An 18932-nucleotide genomic window follows, 5' to 3' on the forward strand; every position below is an offset into this window, starting at 1 on the left:
ATGCACTTTCTTGAAGCCCTGGGTTGAATACAACGGCCCCATTTAATCTTCCAAATGAGGGAAAGGGATTTCTAGCCTTCTAATAAGCTAAATGAAAATAACTAATTAACCTAATTACATTGGACTATGTAGCAAAATACAACTGTGTTCAGCTGGCATCTGGAGGGGTTGGTAAGAGGTCCTTTCACAGGCTGACAGAGGCGTGCATCCCAGATAAGATTTTTATAACGAAGAAAAAGAACTTGCCCATTACCTTCAAGTTCAGCATTTGGCGAGACTTAAAATAAAAAAAAACAAAACAAAAACCTTACAGAGACTAAATAATAAAAACAGTGTTTTATCACCCAGATTTCACTCATTACTTGCTTATTCGTTCTTTTGGGGGGCAACAGAGCAATCGACCTTCCTCATCAGATAGAATTAAGAGACTTTTTTATCATGTCCCATTCAATCAATTTTGTTTTTTTTTTAGGCTGAAATCCAACCAAACACTTAAAAGGAACATTTATCAAAGGTTTCGTTCATGAACATGACACTCTGCGCTCTGTTTCTGTTGGACGGGTCTGGGACTCCATAACACGACTCACAGAAAGAGGGAGAAAGCCGCACGCATTTGTAAAAGCCTTTGAAAAGCCAGAGGCACCTAGCCCACAAAACAAAACAAAAAAGTCAAGCAAAGCAAAGCAAACAATCTGTCTTGTGAAAAGAGAGATGGAACCAGGAGGCACAGCAGCTTCCGAGTGGAGGAACGTAAAATGAAAACAGTAGGGAGTGGCTTTGAATCATTTATTCTCTATGACTTCTGCCGCAGACGGCTTGGTAGGATAACAGAGATGATGGCAAATGGACTTGACCCAAACTCACAATTCCTCAACGTTTTTCCATCAGTGGGCAAATGCCGTCAGGCACGACCCACGTCAACCACAGCATATATACAGCCCACAGCTGGTAATGAATCATCTCATCGTAACTCTTGTGGTGTGAATCGTGTTCCCCCAAAAAGATGTGTTAAAGGACTGATTTCCCAGACTAGTGGATGTGACCTTCTATTTGGAGGCAGGGTCTTTGCAGGTGCAGTCAAGGTAGGATGATGTCACTAGGGTGGGCCCTAAGTCATTATAAGTCATTCTTATAAGGAGGGAAGATGCAAAGAGACGCGGAGAGAAGACAGCCGCATAAGGACCTTGGGGGAATGGGCTGAGTCTGCCACAAACCAGGGAACACTGGAGCCAGCGGAAGCTGGAAGAGGCAATGGAGGACCCTCTCCTAAGAGGCTCTGGAGGGAGCACGACTCTGCTGACACTTAAATTTCAGACTTCCAAACTCCAAAACTGTGAGAGCACCCAGCTTGTGGTGCTTAGTTATGGCAGCTCAGGGAAACTACCTACTGCATCCGTTCACATTTACTGATCATTTATTGTCTGTTCGGCCGAACCCTGTGAGGTGGGTATGATGATGGCCATCTTGCCGATGAGGAAAGAAAAGTTCAGAGGAATAAGATAACATGCCAGAGGCCATACACACTCAAACTTGAACTTGACCCTGGGGATGTCTGACTGCAGAGCCTGTGTTGACGTCTGTCACTGCACTACTTCTTCAAAGGGACTCCTGCAGAACTGATTTCCAGAATTTTTTTTCCATAAGGGCATCAGACGAGGAGGCACTATTTTCTACTCTAGGCCCCCACTGTCTGTCTGACAAGGTAGTCAATGAGCAGGTGAAATGTGGCTCATGTGATCGAGGAATTGCATTTTTAATTGTATTTCATTGTAATTATTTTAAAATTTAGGTTTAGAATCTAGAGCTTGCTTTAGTAGTTGGAAAACTTTTAAGTTGCTTGGAACAACTGAGGTATATGAATCAATGATTTTAAATCTAAATTTTATGAAATCTAAAAACATATCAAGTATTTTTTTTTTCTTAAGATTTCATTTTTAGGGGCCTGGATGGCTCAGTGGGTTAAAGCCTATGCCTTTGGCTCAGGTCATGATCCCAGGGTCCTGGGATGGAGCCCCACATCAGGCTCTCTGCTCAGCAGGGAGCCTGCTTCCCTTCCTCTCTCTCTCTCTGCCTGCCTTTCTGCCTACTTGTGTTTTCTGTTAAATAAATAAAATCTTAAAAAAAAAGATTTCATTTTTAAGTAATCTCTATACCCAATGTAGGGCTCAGACTCAGTTCTGAGATTAAGAGTCACGTGCTCTACTGACTCAGCCAGCCAGATGCCCCTTAAATATTTCTGATGAAAATTTAACATCTGAACTGAAATGAACTACTAGTATAAAAAATACACACCAGGGAAATTCAAATCAAAACCACATTGAGATACCACCTTACACCAGTTAGAATGGCCAAAATTAACAAGACAATAAACAACGTGTGTTGGAGAAGATGTGGAGAAAGGGGAACCCTCTTACACTGTTGGTGGGAATGCAAGTTGGTGCAGCCACTTCGGAAAACAGTATGGAGATTCCTCAAAATATTAAAAAGAGAGTTACACTATGACCCTACAATTGCACTCCTGGGTGTTTATCCCAAATATATAGATGCAATGAAAAGAAGGGCCATATGTACCCCAATGTTCATAGCAGCAATGTCCACAATTGCCAAACTGTGGAAAGAACCAAGATGTCCTTCAATGGATGAATGGATAAAGAAGATATGGTCCATATATACTATGGAGTATTATGCCTCCATCAGAAAGGATGAATACCCAACTTTTACATCAACATGGAAGAGATTATGCTTATTTGCCAGATGGGACCCAGAATGACAAATGCAGTTAATAAATGAAAGTCAAATCACACCTTTATTATTTTGGCCACAACTACAGCTTGCAGACCCAATCTGGCCCACCACCTGTGTTTGTAAATAAAGTTTTATTGGAACTCAGCCATTTCCATTTGCTTCCGTATTGTGTGTGACTTTGGCAGAGCTGAGTAGTTGTGACAGAGTCTGGCCCTCAAAGCATAAATATTTACTATGTGACCCTGTGCAGAAAGTTTAATGAATCCAGATTTAGATACAGTCCTGATTTAGATACAGATGATGAAAAGAATAGCAGCAGATCCTGAAAAAGAAGCTAGAAAAATATTTTGGGCAAAGGCGGCCTGAATGGAATTAGCCTTGAATTTCCTAAGATGGTCCCTTTGAAGAGGAGAGCGTGTGTATAAATATTAAGTTCTGGACTTCCGTTATAAAGTAAATCAACTTGATGGCTCTTAAGGGAATTATGCTCTGCGAACCAGCCAGCCCACAAAGGTTACATACTGTAGGATTCCATTTACATAACATCCTTGGGAGGATCAAATTATACGAAGGGAGAACTGCAGATAGCGGTTGCCAGGCATTAGGCGTTAGGCAAGGGAGCAGGTTGTTCTGGTTATCAAGGGCACCATGAGGGATCCCTACAGGGATGGAATTATCTGTATCTTGACTGTGGTGGTGGGAACATGAACCTTCACGTATGAGAAACTAAACACACACACACACACAGACGTGCATAAAATCTAGCGAAATCAGGGGTGCCCAGGTGGCTCAGTTGGTTGGTTGGCTGGATGCCTTTGGCTTGGATCATGATCCCAGGGTCCTCGGATAGAGCGCCACATCCTGCTTCTCCCTCTCCCTCTGCCTCCCCCCACCCACTCATGTGATGCACGTAAGCATGCGTGTGTGCTTTCTCTCTTGCAAATAAATAAATAAAATCTTAGCAACAACAACAACAAACTAAGCTGTACAACATAGCAAGACAAAGGGCTTTGGGTTAAACAGGAACAGATACCGCCTACCTCCCGGGTGTGAGAACAGAATGCCTTTCTAAGGTGCTCAGTAAATGTGAGCTATTATTAACCACTGAGAATCCCAGGCTGGAATGCGTGTCCTGCTTGGAGACTGAGTTGGGACTCTCCTGGACATCTGCTTGGCTCCTGGAAGCCCTGCTGCAGCACCCCCATGCCAGTCCCCGGGCCTCACGGAGGAGCTCACCTTCTGGCCCTCAGCACTGACAGGTGAAATGCAGCTTTGCTGAGGCCAGGAAGCTTGCGGGATCTTAGCGTTTCCCCACATTCTGGAGGCAGAGCCTGTACCTTGCATGCTCCTGGCTTCTCCAGCAGGCCCAGGAAGGGCGAGCTCTGCTCTGGGGTGCCAAGTAAAGACCCCTGCCTATGTTTAACACAGCTCTGTGCTAGTACCCCAAAGGGAGCCCTGCTGACATCATGCGGACACTTGTCAGGGGAGAAACTCTGAGAGATGAGAACCTGACCTATTTCTGGGGGGCCTTTTCTACTGACCTTGATACCACCCCAGGCCTGATGGGAGAGGAAGCTCACGGGACTGGTGACACCCGTCTGTCCTGGAGATCGAAGCAGGAAATCCACTTCCGCCACGTCGACTTCCTGGTTCATGAGGAGAATCTGCAATGTGGAAGAACGGTTTCTTTAGGGGGTTGGGGGCCACAGGGTTCTGGAGATCTCGGGGTTGGCACTCAAGGTAATTACTGCTGCTTTGAACCCTAGAGCTTGCCACCGGTTTTGGTTGTTGAAAGAGGTGGGAGGGGAAGAAAGTGAGTACCTGTGCAAATCCCTCCTGGGTGCACGTGTATCCACCCCAAATATCAGGGTGACTTAAATACACACAGTGAATGGCTAGCTACCTTGGTTGGCAAGTATTTTGTACACCAGTCCCAAATGCCATGGTGTATGTCCCCGCAATCACATCGAGACGATGACACACACAAATGACGGGACTCGAGGAGAATGTCAAAGTCACATACAGATATATGCAAAACAGAAATGCCTACATGAACCAATAATGCAAAAGGGCTTCCAGAATAGGGGGCTGGCTGGCAAGCAGGGGTGGGGGGATTAATTAGATTAAACCTTCTACACGTGGTTTTGAACTGGGTGTTGGAGAAGCGAAGGGGTGGGGCTGTCTGGGCAGGAGGGGAAGGTGCTCCAGGGAGGGGCCAAGGAATGGGCAGGGGCTTGGAGGGGGAGTTAGTGAGGTGTGTGCAGGGGAGAGTGGAACAGTCTGCTTGGCCAGAGCTAACGATTCACACTGAGAGGTGCTTGGGGAATTGTCCTCTCCCGCTTTAAATGGTGGTCTGTGCTGTGAGGTTACAGATGGGAATGCTCACTAAGAAATAATAATTTGGCAAATTTGAGGAAAAGTCTCTTAGGAGGGAAAAAGGCCTGGTAAAATGAGGTTAGAATATTTATGAGGAGAAGAGCGAAAGCTAGGGTTGGGAGCTCCTTGGGGCTTGGGGGTGATGAGTGGCAGGAGGGAAGACAGTTCATGCTGGGGTTTAAGTTCTTTTTTTTTTAAAATTTATTTATTTATTTATTTATTTGACACAGAGAGAGAGATCACAAGTAGGCAGAGAGGCAGGCAGAGAGAGAGGGGGAAGCAGGCTCCCCACTGAGCAGAGAGCCTGATGCAGGGCTCGATCCCAGGACCCTGAGATCATGACCTGGGGCGAAGGCAGAGGCTTAACCCACTGAGCCACCCAGGCACCCCCATAAATTCTTTTTTTAAGTAGGCTCTGTGCTTGGCATGGAGACCAATGTGGGGCTCGAACTCACGACTCTGAGATCAAGACCTGAACTGAGATCAAGAATTGGATGCTTGACCGACTAAGCCATCCAGGTGACCCAAATTAAAAAAATTTTTTAAGTAATCCCTGTACCCAGTGTGGGGCTCAAACAACCCCAAGCCCAAGATTTGCACGCTCTGCTGACTGAGCCAGTGAGGTACCCTGAGTTCTTTGTATGACGGCCACATGCGTCTGGACTGGAGAGGGAATACAGGGGGTAAGGGGACAAGCCATGCTAACACTCCCCCACACATTCAGGCTTCAGAACATGCAAACGTTGTCAGCCCAGAATAGACTATCCAGTGTTTAGAATTGAAAAAGGCCTTCAAGACAAGCTAGTGTGTGCTCCCACTTAACTTATGGAAAAAATTCCCAATCCTAAATGATTACAGGGATAAATGCAAGAAAATAAGTTTTCGTGCCTTTTTGATGTTGAGAATAAGTGAAAGACAAGGTTTTTAAAATTAGCACTGGGGGTCTCTGATGCACCCAAACACTTGGAAATCAGAGTTTCTGAGGACCTTTTCAAGGCCAGGGCTGCCGTGGCTATGATAAGACATTTGCAGTTAACATGGGAAGTTTGGCACATTGAACTCATGTCTCTCAAGGTAAATAAATAATGAGGGATGCTGTAAATTTCTTACAGCATCTCAAAAAGGATCTAGTTATTGGTATGGCCATTGAGTTTCATTGTTTGTGCCAGTTTTGGGTTGATGGGTCGTGGAGGGTTATGCTGAGGAGGATCTGAGGTCACCCAAGGTAAACAGGAAGTACACAGTTGGTCAGACATGGCCGCCATGAGTAGGACAATGGTGAAGCAACACGCATGCACCATATTGGACCTTCTTGTCCAACACTTCCGCTTAGAGCCAAATAGTCATCACATTCTATGGGAAGCTGTGTGAATAGAAGAAACGTTCTTTACTCCTGCTGGTTGGGCACTGGAAAATGACCTCTTTTCCAGAAACTTCTTTAATCCACATTTACCTGAAAGGTAAGCTGGGTAAGGTAGGTCAGCTTATCACACTCAAAGAGCCCACGGGTGGTGTACTGGTACACTGAGAAGGTGATGCTGTCTATCAGATTGGTCACACGTTCCTTGAGGCTCTGAACAGGAGCAGCCTTCTCCACAGCCTTCCTGAAGACGATGCTGAATGCCTGGGGACAGGAGGGTGGACACTGGTAATTTACACAGCTCTCTTTGTACATAGCTAGTAGACTTACCTGGGAAGAATACTGTAATTCACCTGCCAAGAAATGATTTCCCAGCATAGCCTGCCAAGAAGGGACTGTGGCCACAAGACAACATGCTATTAGCTCTTTTCTTAGTTTGCTTGTATGAATTACATTGCTACGAAGTGGGCAAAGCTATGGGGCATACAGACGAGAGCCTACAGTTTTGACCAATGAAAAGTAATTATCCAGTAGCCCAAATCATTAAATTAGATCCAGTAAGTTTTGTTGGATAACTACCCTCCAAAAAGAGTACACACAGCCAACAATAATCAGTTGGGCTTAATGATCCTAGCCAGTAAACTCCACAATTCTTGATGGTAGAACCAAAATGTGATGGACAAATTTATTATCTTAAAGAGACCCTTGTAAATGTCATAGGCCCTCAGAATATTTTCAAATTAATTATTTTTCCATTTGGGAATGATCAGAACCTCACGTATTGTTTTTCTTCCTATGAATGTGCATTCATTTGGAGAGTCCTCTTATGCATTCCTTATTTCCTGATAGACACTTCCTGCAATCAGGGAGCAGGGTGCATAGCCAGCTTTGGCTCCATCTTTTGAACATGAAGGCTTTCGTATGAAATACAAATTTACATGAATCAATTTTTCATTACTTTAAAGTATACAGCATTTATAAAAATATTAGGAATGCTACATTTTGAATGGGATATTTATACAATGCATCATTAAAGAAAATTGAAGTCAAAAGATCATTGGGCCTTCTCAGTTCATGGCTATGCAGATTTCCAGTCTTTTCTCTATTTCCCGTTTGTGGCTTTAAAAACAGAATAAAAAAAGTCTTAGGTCTTTCTAAGACTAGGCATTTGAACCTCAGTGGAAACCGATATGAAATCTGTGTCTCGGTATTTCCTCATTTGCAAAATGGGGGGAAATATGAATTCCTTTATTTCCTAGTTCCATGGTCTTTCTTGTTGCTGAAACCCTTATAGGCTTCCTTCCTCATTCGTGTTGAGGATTGGGGCAACATCTTCTGACCACCTCAACCCAATCCCCTGGGAGGTTTCTCCACACCTGGCAGGCTGGGGATTGGACTTTCCTTTGAGAAATGCCATTCCAACAGCTGGGCCCCTCCAGGTAAGGCATATAACAGAGGGAGCTGGGCCTTCCATCAGTCCTGGACTGATGGACACCTCAGGACACCCTGGGCACTTGGCAAGTGAAGTCTCATTAACCCTGTCTTAGCCTTTGGCTGAGTTTTGAAGAAAAATCGCAATCACGTAGGTTCCATCTTAACCGTGTTATGAACTTCCAGGCTGGTTAACGACTGGCTCTCGAAGAGTTTTTGCTTGTGTAAAAGCAAATAGACACACTGGAACCCATTCCTACTCAAAACAAGTTAGAGGGCTGGGATGTACCACACTGGCCTGTCTCCTGTACTCTGTCTTCCTGTACTCTGAGAACGCCTCTCCTTTCTCTGCCTGGAACAGAAACTATAAAGTTCAACCTCAGACCAAAGCCAAGACCAAGGAGACTTCCGTGGCTGGTTTTTCTTCCAATCACACAAGGCTTCAGGGTGTACTATTGTTTCAGTGCCCCTGAAGACACTTCATCTCATTATGATTAAGTATTTAAACCTGCTTTCAGTGATCAAGCTGGTCGGCAATTCTTAACAGCAGCACAGGGCCCCACAATGCCCTCCTGCCCCAAGTAGCGCTTCCAATGATGAAGCAAGCCTCTATCAGGATATTATTGCTTCAAGACAACTTACATCGTGTTTCAGAACACACATTTTCATGGGTTTCATTTGATATTTTTTCAACGGCTCTTAGAACTAAGGAGTGATCTTGTAGTTATGAGGCTTATCATCTAACTTTCATACTGTCTTGAAATACTTCATAATTCTTTCATCTGTTGCTTTGACCCGAATACAAGCCCAAGTACTAGATTTATTATAAAAACATAAAATACATATTTATTAGTAATTTTTTAGAGGGGATGGGAGGGGCAGAGGGAGAGAGAGAGAATCTCAAGCAGACTCCACACCCAGAGCGGAGCCCCATGCAGGGCTCGATCCCACGACCCCAAGATCATGACCTGAACCAAAATCAAAGGTTCGGACACTTAACTGACTGAGCCACCCAGGTGTCCCCAAACCATAAAACATTATAAACACATTTCATGTAATCTGCAGTTGAGGGAAGGGGCTCCAGAAATGGTTAAATGCCACCTGTAATTTGGTGAGCCCCAGGTACAGGAGACATCCTGATTTCCCACCTGCTCACCTCCATCCCCACACCCTGGCCCCAAACTTGGTCAGAGTTTACCTTCACAGAATGAGCTGTGTGCTCTGAGTGTGGGTGTCTATCCTCTGTTACATCAAACAGGGAGGTTGTTCAGAAATACTCCTACCCACATCTCTCCAACTGTGGTCTTTTCCTGAATACCCTCCCAGAGGAAGATATATGTTCAGTGACTTGCTTAAAATTTACAGGGCTTTGTTTTTTCACAAGTGAGTTAAGTTTAGTCAGCACTTACAATTTGCTGATGTCGCTGGTTTAGAAATATTTCAGCAACCATAAAGCAGTAGCTTTGAGGATATTGGAGTAATAAGACAAGTCATTTAAGGCTGGACTGCTATTATTGCCTGCTTTGGTCCTTAGTGGGTATGAATGGCATGTACCTTTGATTGTCCCTCTATCCTATTTTAAGCTCTTTGGGGGCAGGGGTCACTTCTGATATTTCTCAGTCCTCCTACCGCAGCACCCACTATGTCATCTGTGCTCACTGAGTGAGTCAGGCTGTGGCATCTCACAGTCCAGCCCAAGTACCTGTGAGTCCTGACTGAATGCCCCAGTTAAAGAGATGAGGACCATAACGTGGGTCTGAAGGCACTGTAGCTGCCTTCCCAGACTTGACCTGGAAGACCTGCCCTAGCTAATGAAGCCCACGGACAAGACCTCAAGGAGAGTTGTGGGGGCTGTATTACGATGATTATGCAAAACAATGCAGGAGTAGGTCACCTTGAGAGAAAACTGGTACATCGGGTGGACCTTGCTGAGGTTGTTCATGACGAAGTAGAGCAGAGAGGCTCGGGCAGCTGCTGGCCGGTAGTGCTCTCGGGCCTCATTGATTTCCACTTCTGTCACCTTGGCCTCTTGGACCTGTTGGGGAGGGAAAGAGTGGTCCGTTGTTCCAACCAACCCATCAGCCTGGCTTCTTTGTGTCAATACACACGGGTCCGCGTGTGGGGAGGAGGGAAGGGTCTGGGGGGGCGGTGGATAGCAGCTAGGTTAGGAAGCTGCCATGTTATTTATTTATTTATTTATTTTGTTAGAGAGAGAGAGAGAGAGAGAGAGAGAGCGCATGCATGTGTTTGTGCATATGTGTTGGGGGTGGGGCAGAGGGAGAGAGAATCCTAAGCATGCTCCACACCCAGTACAGAGCCTGATGTGGGGCTCAATCTCATGACCCCATGATCACGACCTGAGCCAAAATCAAGAGTCTTGCACTTAACTGGCTGAGCCACCCAAGTGCTCCATGCTGTGGTATTTTTTTTTAATAGCGCTTGAGTGAGAAAGGAGGCAACATACTCTATCTTTCATGAGTGTGAGTACAAGCTCTTCCCACTGGGAAGTGTGGGCCATGCAAGCTTCTGAGCTCCATTTCAAATGAGAAAGATCTCACGGAAAAAAACATATATAACTTGAAAAGAAACAAACTTATGTGCGTATGTATGTATGTATATTTACATATATATTACTTGGAAATAAACCAGAATTCCAGGCAGTGAAAATCCAGTGAAAACAGCATAATGGAATTTTGTTTTAATTTTTATGAAAGAGTTAATATGTAAACTCAGAAAGAAGATTCCTACTTTCCTTCCCTCCTCCTTTCCCTTTCCTTCCCTTTCCCCTTCCTTCCTTCCTTCCTTTTTTCTTTCTTTTTTAACAAAAATGTAATTCCAGTGTAGTAACGTTCAGTGGCATATTGGTTTCAGGTTACAATACAGTGATTCCACAACTCTATATGTCACCCATTCTCATGGTGAGAAGTGTACTCTTAATCCCCATCAACCATTTCACCCACCCCTCCACCTGCCTCCCCTCTGGTGACCATCAGTGTGTTCTCTAGAGTTAAGGGTCTATATTTTGGTCTCTTTTTCCTTTGTTCATTTGTTTCTTAAACTTCACATATGAGAGAGACTATATGGTATTGGTCTTCATCTGACTCCTTCACTTAGCATTAAAGTCTCTAGGTCCACCCATGTTGCCAAAGGATCTCTTTCAATGGAATAGTTTATTTTCAGAAAAGTTCTCATCAAGGGAAAAATGAGAAAAGAGACCTTAGCATCAGAGAGGGATTCTGCAAATATTCTTTCAGAACGGGATTCTGTATTGTAACCTGAAAGAACATACTGCTAAATACAGACCTCAGTATGACCTGCCTCATGCTCCAGAAGAATGAAACCAATGATAATTCATGAAAGTCTCAAAGGAAAAAGTATAATAACAACAACAACAATGACCCCTTTTGAAGATGAGGTTGCAGTAAACAGTTACAAACTTCAGGAAGAAATGTTGACCAAGGGGACAATTAGAAACCCTCACTCTGCCCTCTCCCCCCAAATCCCTGAAGGATTAGCATTCCAAGAGCTGAAGATCACTGAATGGTCTATAGCTCACCATTAACTATTTCTGCTTAAGAGCAGTAGAGATGAAAGAAAGCATAAAATCCAGACATTAGAAACAGGAAGATAGACTGCCTGAAAAAAAACCACACAACTCACTAGGACTTCTAAAAATAAGAATTCAGTTATTTAAATGAAAAACCAGTGCACAGGTTAAAGAATGGACTAGTGTCAGAAAGAGAATATGCAAACTAGAAGACAGATCAGAGGAAACTGGAACAATACCAGCTCAGAGAGAAAAAAGATGAAATATATATAAGAGGTTGTGAGAGTTGGCAGACAGAATGAGAAGATTCAAAATACACCTAACACAGGTAAGTAGAGAATAGAAAGAAGCAACACTTGGAGCTATAATAGCTGAAAAATTTCCAAAATTGAGATCAGAGCTCATCAAAGAAACAGTCAACATCAAAGAGAATTTACTATCCACAGGCCCTTGAAGAAATAATTATTTACTTCAATTAGAAGAAGATTGAATCCAAAAGGAAAAAATGAGGTCTGAGAATTTCTTACATACATGGTTAATCTAAAAAACAAAGGCCATAAAAAAAATGGCCACCTTGGGAATATTATGTGGAACTAAAATATAAAATAGTAACAGAAGATGGGAAAGGATGATCAAAGCATTCTGAAGTCCTTATATTGTTTTGGTTAGAGGTCAGATACATCATTAGACTTTGTTAAGTCAAAATATATATTGTTAAGTCACACATAAAATGAAATATAATTTTCATATATAAATGAAAAAAGATTCATCAGTAAGATAAAACAAAGTAAATAACTTTAAAATCAGCAAAGGATAAAGAGGAGAATAAAGAAAAAGCAAGAAAGGAGAGAAAACTAAGTATGGTTGCTAGAAAACATAAATTAAGACAGTAGAAAGAAATTCACTCTATCAATAATGTTAATAAATGTAAATCAGTTAAATTCAGCAGTTGAAGACATAGATTCTTGGAAGGGGTTGGACTGAACAAAAATCATACAATTACTCAGAATGGCATTCTTGAGATCCATTCATAGATCCATACGTTTCCAGCTCACCTGGGTTCTTAATGCTGTCCATGAACTGTGTTTCTGGAGTCATGTTTCATTCCTATTCCAGCAACTGCAAACCTTCACTCTGCTCCCGAAGCTACCTACCTCACCACCACTCCTTTACTCTCAGCAGGTGAACATGACTCATGCTCTCCCTGGTTATACAGAGACCAACAGAAGGAATCTCCTTCATTTCTGCCTCTTCTCTGATTCCTTTAAGTCTCCGTCTTCCTAGCTCAGTTGCCTACATGGATCCATGGACTGTGTATCTCATTTCTAGACTCATGTTTGTCCCCAGACCCTACCACATTGAAACTAGCTCTCCCTCTATTTATTTTTTTTAAAGATTCTATTTATTTGAGAGAGAGAGAGAGAAAGAGAGAGATAGCATGAATGGGGGAAGGGGCAGAGGGAGAGGGAGAAGCAGACTCCCTACTGGGCAGAAAGCCTGACATGTGGCTTGATCCCAGGACCCCGAGACCATAACCTGAGCCGAAGGCAGACGCCTAACTGACTGAGCCACCCAGGCGCCCCTCTCCAACTTTCTAAAGACAAGCTCATCATCTGTGACCTAAATGACATTTCCCCTGATGTTCTTATGTCCTCCACTGTATTAATTGTTCCTTCTTTTTCCTGTAAATTAACATTCTCTTCTTGACTCCTGCTTTTCTTCTATAATCCATGCATCCTCCCACCTCCACGAGGATCACGCATGCTTAGTCTCTCCCATCTCAGGGGATCCATGTTCTTAAGTCACCATCCTTTCTCTCTCTCCCATTTCAGTTTGACTTCTTTAAAGGGTTGTTTATACTCACCTTCCCTTTTTCAGCTCCCATTTGCTCTCATTCTAATGTAGTATGGCTTCTGCTTTCACCAAAACCATTCTCCCCAAGATCACTGATGAGTCCTTTTTGCAGAGTTCAGTGGCCACATCTCAGCCACATCCTATTTGAGTCCTCAGTACCATTCAATACCACTGGCACAACTTCTTCAGGTGCTTTCTCTCATAATCCCTGTCTATCCTCTCATCTCTCTACTCTATTCCAGTTCACATCTTCTGTATTTCTCTTCAAACATATTAATCTTCTTCAGTGCTCTATTCCCAGTCTCATCACTGCACACGTGTCTCCTGGGACTTCATCCACTCCCGGTTTCAATGACCAACAACTTGTTGAAGACTGTCAGCACTTTATCACCAGCCAAGATTATGTATCTAGAAACCCATGGTACAGACCTATGCAAATGGCCCAAGGTGCTTGAAACTCAACAGAACACAAACTAGAATGATAATTTCTTCTCATCCCCCAATTCATTTCTGCTCCTATCTTTCAGTTTTTGGTACCAATACCTAGCTAGGTGTTTATTCCTGGAATCTGAGACATTTCCTTGACTAAAACTTTTTTTTTTAAAGATTTTGTTTATTTGACACACACACACACACACACAGAGTGCAAACACAGGGGTGTGGGCAGAGGGAGAGGGAGAAGCAGACTTCCTGCTGAGCAGGGAGCCCAAAGTGGGGCCTGACCCCAGGACCCTGGAATCATGACCTGAGCTGAAGGCAGACGCTTAACCTACTGAACCCCCAGGTGCCCCTGAAACTTTTATCCACATATAACCATGTGAATTGGTTTCTGTCCATCTTCCCATCCCTCCTGCTCAAGACAGTGGAACTTCTACATACTTATTGTACAAACCCTGCACCCTCATATCTGGAGATACGGAGAACCTGCAGTAAAACCCGGTGGTCACACAGTGGCCATGGAGACGATGTGAGGCTGGACCTCCCTGTTCTCAGCCTCTCGCTCCAACCTCAATTTTCTATTATCCCAGAGAGGCCATGAGCCAGACTACCTGCCCTCATTGTTACTTTTCATTTTTCCTATCCCGTCCCTACCTGGAACAGAGGCTTTGATATTTGGAGAAATCCCAAAACTCTGACAAGGAGTGTATTCCCTCAAAGGTGTACTGTTACCGTTCTGAGCAAGGCTGTCATTGCTCCTCTGATTCAGGAGCAGGGCTGGGAACGTTCTTGAGCCTGTGTAAGCAGCAGCAGCCTGCCCATGAAGAGCGAGGGGCTCGGACACCACCATGTCCTATCTTCCAGTCCCCCATGGGGGAATAAAAGCCTTCCAAACCTTGTGACATGAAGGAAGGAAGCTCCATACAGCATTGTCAACCGTTTTGGAGAGCTGAGCTTCCTGAGAATTCACCCAAGTTCCCTCATGGACACTGGACTTGGGAGATCTTTGTGGGCGGGTGGGTTTTCTCAGGGTGCGATCATGCCTGGAGCAGCCAACGCTCGAAGCAGTGTGACTTCTTAGCTTCAGGGCCATCGCACAAGCTGCTGAGGATGAGCTACCATCAAGCTACCATCAAGTCTGAGCTACCATCCCCTGCACGGAGGATGAGGCCGGGCACCGACTTAATGCTCATTAGATGTCCCCGGGGCTAAGCTGCCAAACGCCATCTCCCAGAAGATGGGGACTCCCTAACATGGGTTGTGAGCTGGTCGACTCAAGAATCCTGCCTCCCTGGACTTTCTAGAAGGAATCTGGGAACCTAGAAAAGCTGTCTGGGAATTCTGACTTTTTTTTTCCCCAAAACTCAGAACTCAGGGGCTGGGAAGAGGGTCTTGCCTCCCAAACTTGGCTGACACGGCAGTTTTACCTTCTTCTCAACTTCAGCAGCTGTCTGCTTGGTGGTCTCCAGGTTCTCCACTAAGGCTGTGTCCCCCAGGAAGTTCCCAGATGCTGAGGAGAGGCGAGACAGCAGGTCGTCTTCTAACGTCTTCAGGGTGATTTTGAACCCATTCTGCTGCTTCGTGAGATCTGACTGTAGACATGGAGCAAGGGGAAGTCAGGTGTGGAAGCCCAAAGGATCCTAAAGAAATAAATGCTATGGGGTCAAGTTCCCTCCTTCAGATGGATGAAGTGGGAAGCCAGATAGCATGAGGCCAGACAAGCAGATGAATGGGATCCCAAATGCACCACTTATTAGTCATGTGACTTTGGGCTAAATTCACTGCTGCTTTTTCTTCTTCTTTTTTAAAAGATTTTATTTGACAAAGAGAGAAAGCACAAGCAGGGGAAGGGCAGAGGGAGAGGGAGAAGCAGACTCCCCACTGAGCAGGGAGCCCAATGTGGGACTCGATCCCAGGACCCTGAGGTCACAAATGAGCCAAAGGCAGATGCTTAACTGACTGAGCCACCCAGGCACCCTGATTTTCTGGTTTAAATTAGCTCGCTGACTTTTCAATAGAAAATGCATTATTTTCTTGAAAAGTCTTGTTCACTACCTCAAATGACATTATTTTTGTTTATTTACGCTGATTTTCTGTGTTCCTCCACTAGACTGTAAGGTCCACGAGGGCGGAAACATAGTCCCCCCGTCCGTGGTATTTTTTGGTAGCAGCCTGAGTTCACTAAGACCTTCTCCTCCCACGGTGGTTACTTCTGGACTCATGTGGGGGCCCAAGCATGTTCCTAGCCCTGGGCCAATCTCTGCTGTTGGTGACAAGAGTGTCTTCTGCTCCCCTGATGTCTTCGGCCTCTCTGGTCCTTGCCTTGCTGTATTGTCTTTCCCAACTTGACATTCAGGCAGCTAAACGGTGCTGGGCCCCCCCTTGTCACCCTCCCCAAAGTTTAGCAAAGAACCATGACACTCAGCTCCAGGAAAAGCAGCTCCCAACCCTAGCCCGGAATGGGGAGCAGGATGTGGGGGTCGAGCATTTTCGTCCTCCCTTCCTTGGTGGGTAGCCGACATACCTTCAGCTGCTCCAAGTCTGGCCTCTCCATGCTGACCACAGCAGCCAGCAGCTGGTCCTCCAGGCCATCCCTGGTCACCGTGAAGTTGATGAGCGTGGCCTGAGCCTGTAGTTCAGGCTGGTAGTGAGGATTGGCTAGCTTGGTGTGAAGGATGAGCCGGAACTTGGGATTGTATTCACACTCTTTGTCTCCGATTTTAATGAATCTGGAACACAAAAGGTCGTGCTGGAGGTGGGGTGCCTTCCTGGGAGATTCGGTCAAGGACAGAATTCTAGATGTTTTTTTGCGAGATGGTAGCAAACAATATGGCCACATTCGGATTCCTCCCAAGCATGTCTAGATTGAGCCCTGAGATCCTTGTTTGCCTTAATGTGGGGCACGGGGGTGTGGGGGGTGCAGGTGGGGGGTTAGAGACTTTCTCATGCGGCCGCCATGTTTGATTTGGTGTGCCTGACTCTTGGGAGGGTCCTTCACACTGTGGTCCAAGTAGGCTGGTACATTATGAGACTTCCCAGCAGATGGCACTAAAGCGTTTACAGAAAAGGACACCAACAGTTTTCACAAAGGTGCTTTACAGGCTTGAAAGATAGGGCGCCCTTTTTTCATGACTGATGGAAAACTATTTATGGCCTGGGCAGTGGGTGAAGGTCCGGAGTGAAGAAACCTTCTGTGATAATTTTCTTTCTATCTCTCTCTGATGTGCCTGCTGTCCTTCATCCTCTCCCATCCTCTTCCTTCTGCCAGACACTTGCTAAGCCCTGATCCCTTGCCAGCCCCCAAATCAACAGGGACTCATCAAAGGGCCAAAGTGCCGAGTTCTCAGAACCTGGGAGTCTAGCTTGGATAAAATCTTCATGTTCACAAGTCAGTCTGTGTTTTGAGCACTTCCTTTCTAAAGTTCCTCTGAAACCATGCACTGTTCCCACATAGGAGGAAGTCAAGGACGTGACTGAGGGGCGCAGAGTTACTCCAGGAAACTTTCTCCACAAGTCAAGGGCAGCTAAGTATTTCCCTCATGGAAGCAAGATAGGGGTGCGTGCTGCGAGGAGCACGTGACAGGAGTTCAGGAGGGGATGGTTGGGAAGAGCGGACCTGCTCACGGTTCTGGGAGCCGGCTCCCCAGGAAGGATCAGTGACAGAGCAGAGTCTTACCGTCCTTTCTTGATGACCTCTCTCCCAAGCAGGGGTCCCAGAACAGGATCAATGGACTCTTCTAGGTTTTCGATCAGCACCACGTCTCCGGCCTCCAGGGCATGCTCCAGGGTTTGGAGGTAGCTGGAATGAGAGTCCTGCAGCGTGAGTCGGTGGTAAGGTACAGATGTGCAGAAAATGTAACATGACAACTACGGCCTCTGTGGCAGATGTGTGGGGGCGCAGCTCCCTGGGCTGACTCCGGTGGCCCTGTTTTCCTCTATTTAAATGTATATTTCTGTGATCTTGTGCAGTTTCAGAAATAAGGAAATATGACAAAATATAAAAAAGGATATGAAAATGAATGTGTTCTTTTCATTGGTCATTCACATTTTGGTGTTGAAAGTGTGTTTTGATATATTATATTTTCAAGTTGATTCCTTTTATTATACTTTATTTATAATTTATGTTTGCATTTGTATTTATTAGTGGATTCATACAGCATATTTGTTTTATAATTTGTTTTTTTTTTAATTTTTTAAAATTTATTTTCAGCTTAACAGTATTCATTGTTTTTGCACCACACCCAGTGCTCCATGCAGTCCGTGCCCTCTCTAATACCCACCACCTGGATCCCCCAACCTCCCACCCTCCGCCCCTTCAAACCCCTCAGATTGTTTTTCAGAGTCCATAGTCTCTCATGGTTCACCTCCCCTTCCAATTTCCCTCAACTCCCTTCTCCTCTCCATCTCCCCTTGTTCTCCATGCTATTTGTTATGCTCCACAAATAAGTGAAACCATATGATAATTGACTCTCTCTGCTTGACTTATTTCACTCAGCATAATCTCTTCCAGTCCCGTCCATGTTGCTACAAAAGTTGGGTATTCATCCTTTCTGATGGAGGCATAATACTCCATAGTGTATATGGACCACCTCTTCCTTATCCATTCGTCCGTTGAAGGGCATCTTGGTTCTTTCCACAGTTTGGCATCCATGGCCATTGCTGCTATAAACATTGGGGTACAGATGGCCCTTCTTTTCACTACATCTGTATCTTTGGGGTAAATCCCCAGTAGTGCAATGGTAGAGTCATAGGGAAGCTCTATTTTTAATTTCTTGAGGAATCTCCACACTGTTCTCCAAAGTGGCTGCACCAACTTGCATTCCCACCAACAGTGTAAGAGGGTTTCCCTTTCTCCACATCCCCTCCAACACATGTTGTTTCTGTCTTGCTAATTTTGGCCATTCTAACTGGTGTAAGGTGGTATCTCAATGGGTTTATAGTTTGGTTCTTGGAGGTAAAATGTATCAGAAACATTTTCCTGAGTCGTTGAATATTCTTCTGTAACAATTTTCTATGACCAGGTGTTAGGCTGGACTGATATACCTTAATTTCTTTAACAACTGATTGTCAAGCCCAGATTATTTAAAATTTCTCAATGTTATACAGAGTTTATTAAACATGTTAAAACGTTGATTCTTCTCTAAATAGACTGGTAAGTTTGATGAAACTCCAGTTCAAGTA

The 18932-nt window shown here is 44.6% G+C and overlaps 1 protein-coding gene across 1 annotated transcript in view; it reads right to left on the reverse strand.

The window, feature by feature from the left end:
* DNAH9 (dynein axonemal heavy chain 9) overlaps positions 1 to 18932 on the reverse strand; it is a 342755-nt gene that overhangs the window by 70730 nt on the left and 253093 nt on the right. The window contains 6 exon segments of the mRNA XM_047707126.1: positions 4287 to 4409; positions 6575 to 6745; positions 9807 to 9947; positions 15179 to 15343; positions 16276 to 16480; positions 17428 to 17550. Of these exon segments, the coding sequence (XP_047563082.1) occupies positions 4287 to 4409; positions 6575 to 6745; positions 9807 to 9947; positions 15179 to 15343; positions 16276 to 16480; positions 17428 to 17550 (928 nt within the window).

Source organism: Lutra lutra, chromosome 16 (assembly GCF_902655055.1).
Source record: "Lutra lutra chromosome 16, mLutLut1.2, whole genome shotgun sequence".
NCBI lineage: Eukaryota > Metazoa > Chordata > Mammalia > Carnivora > Mustelidae > Lutra > Lutra lutra.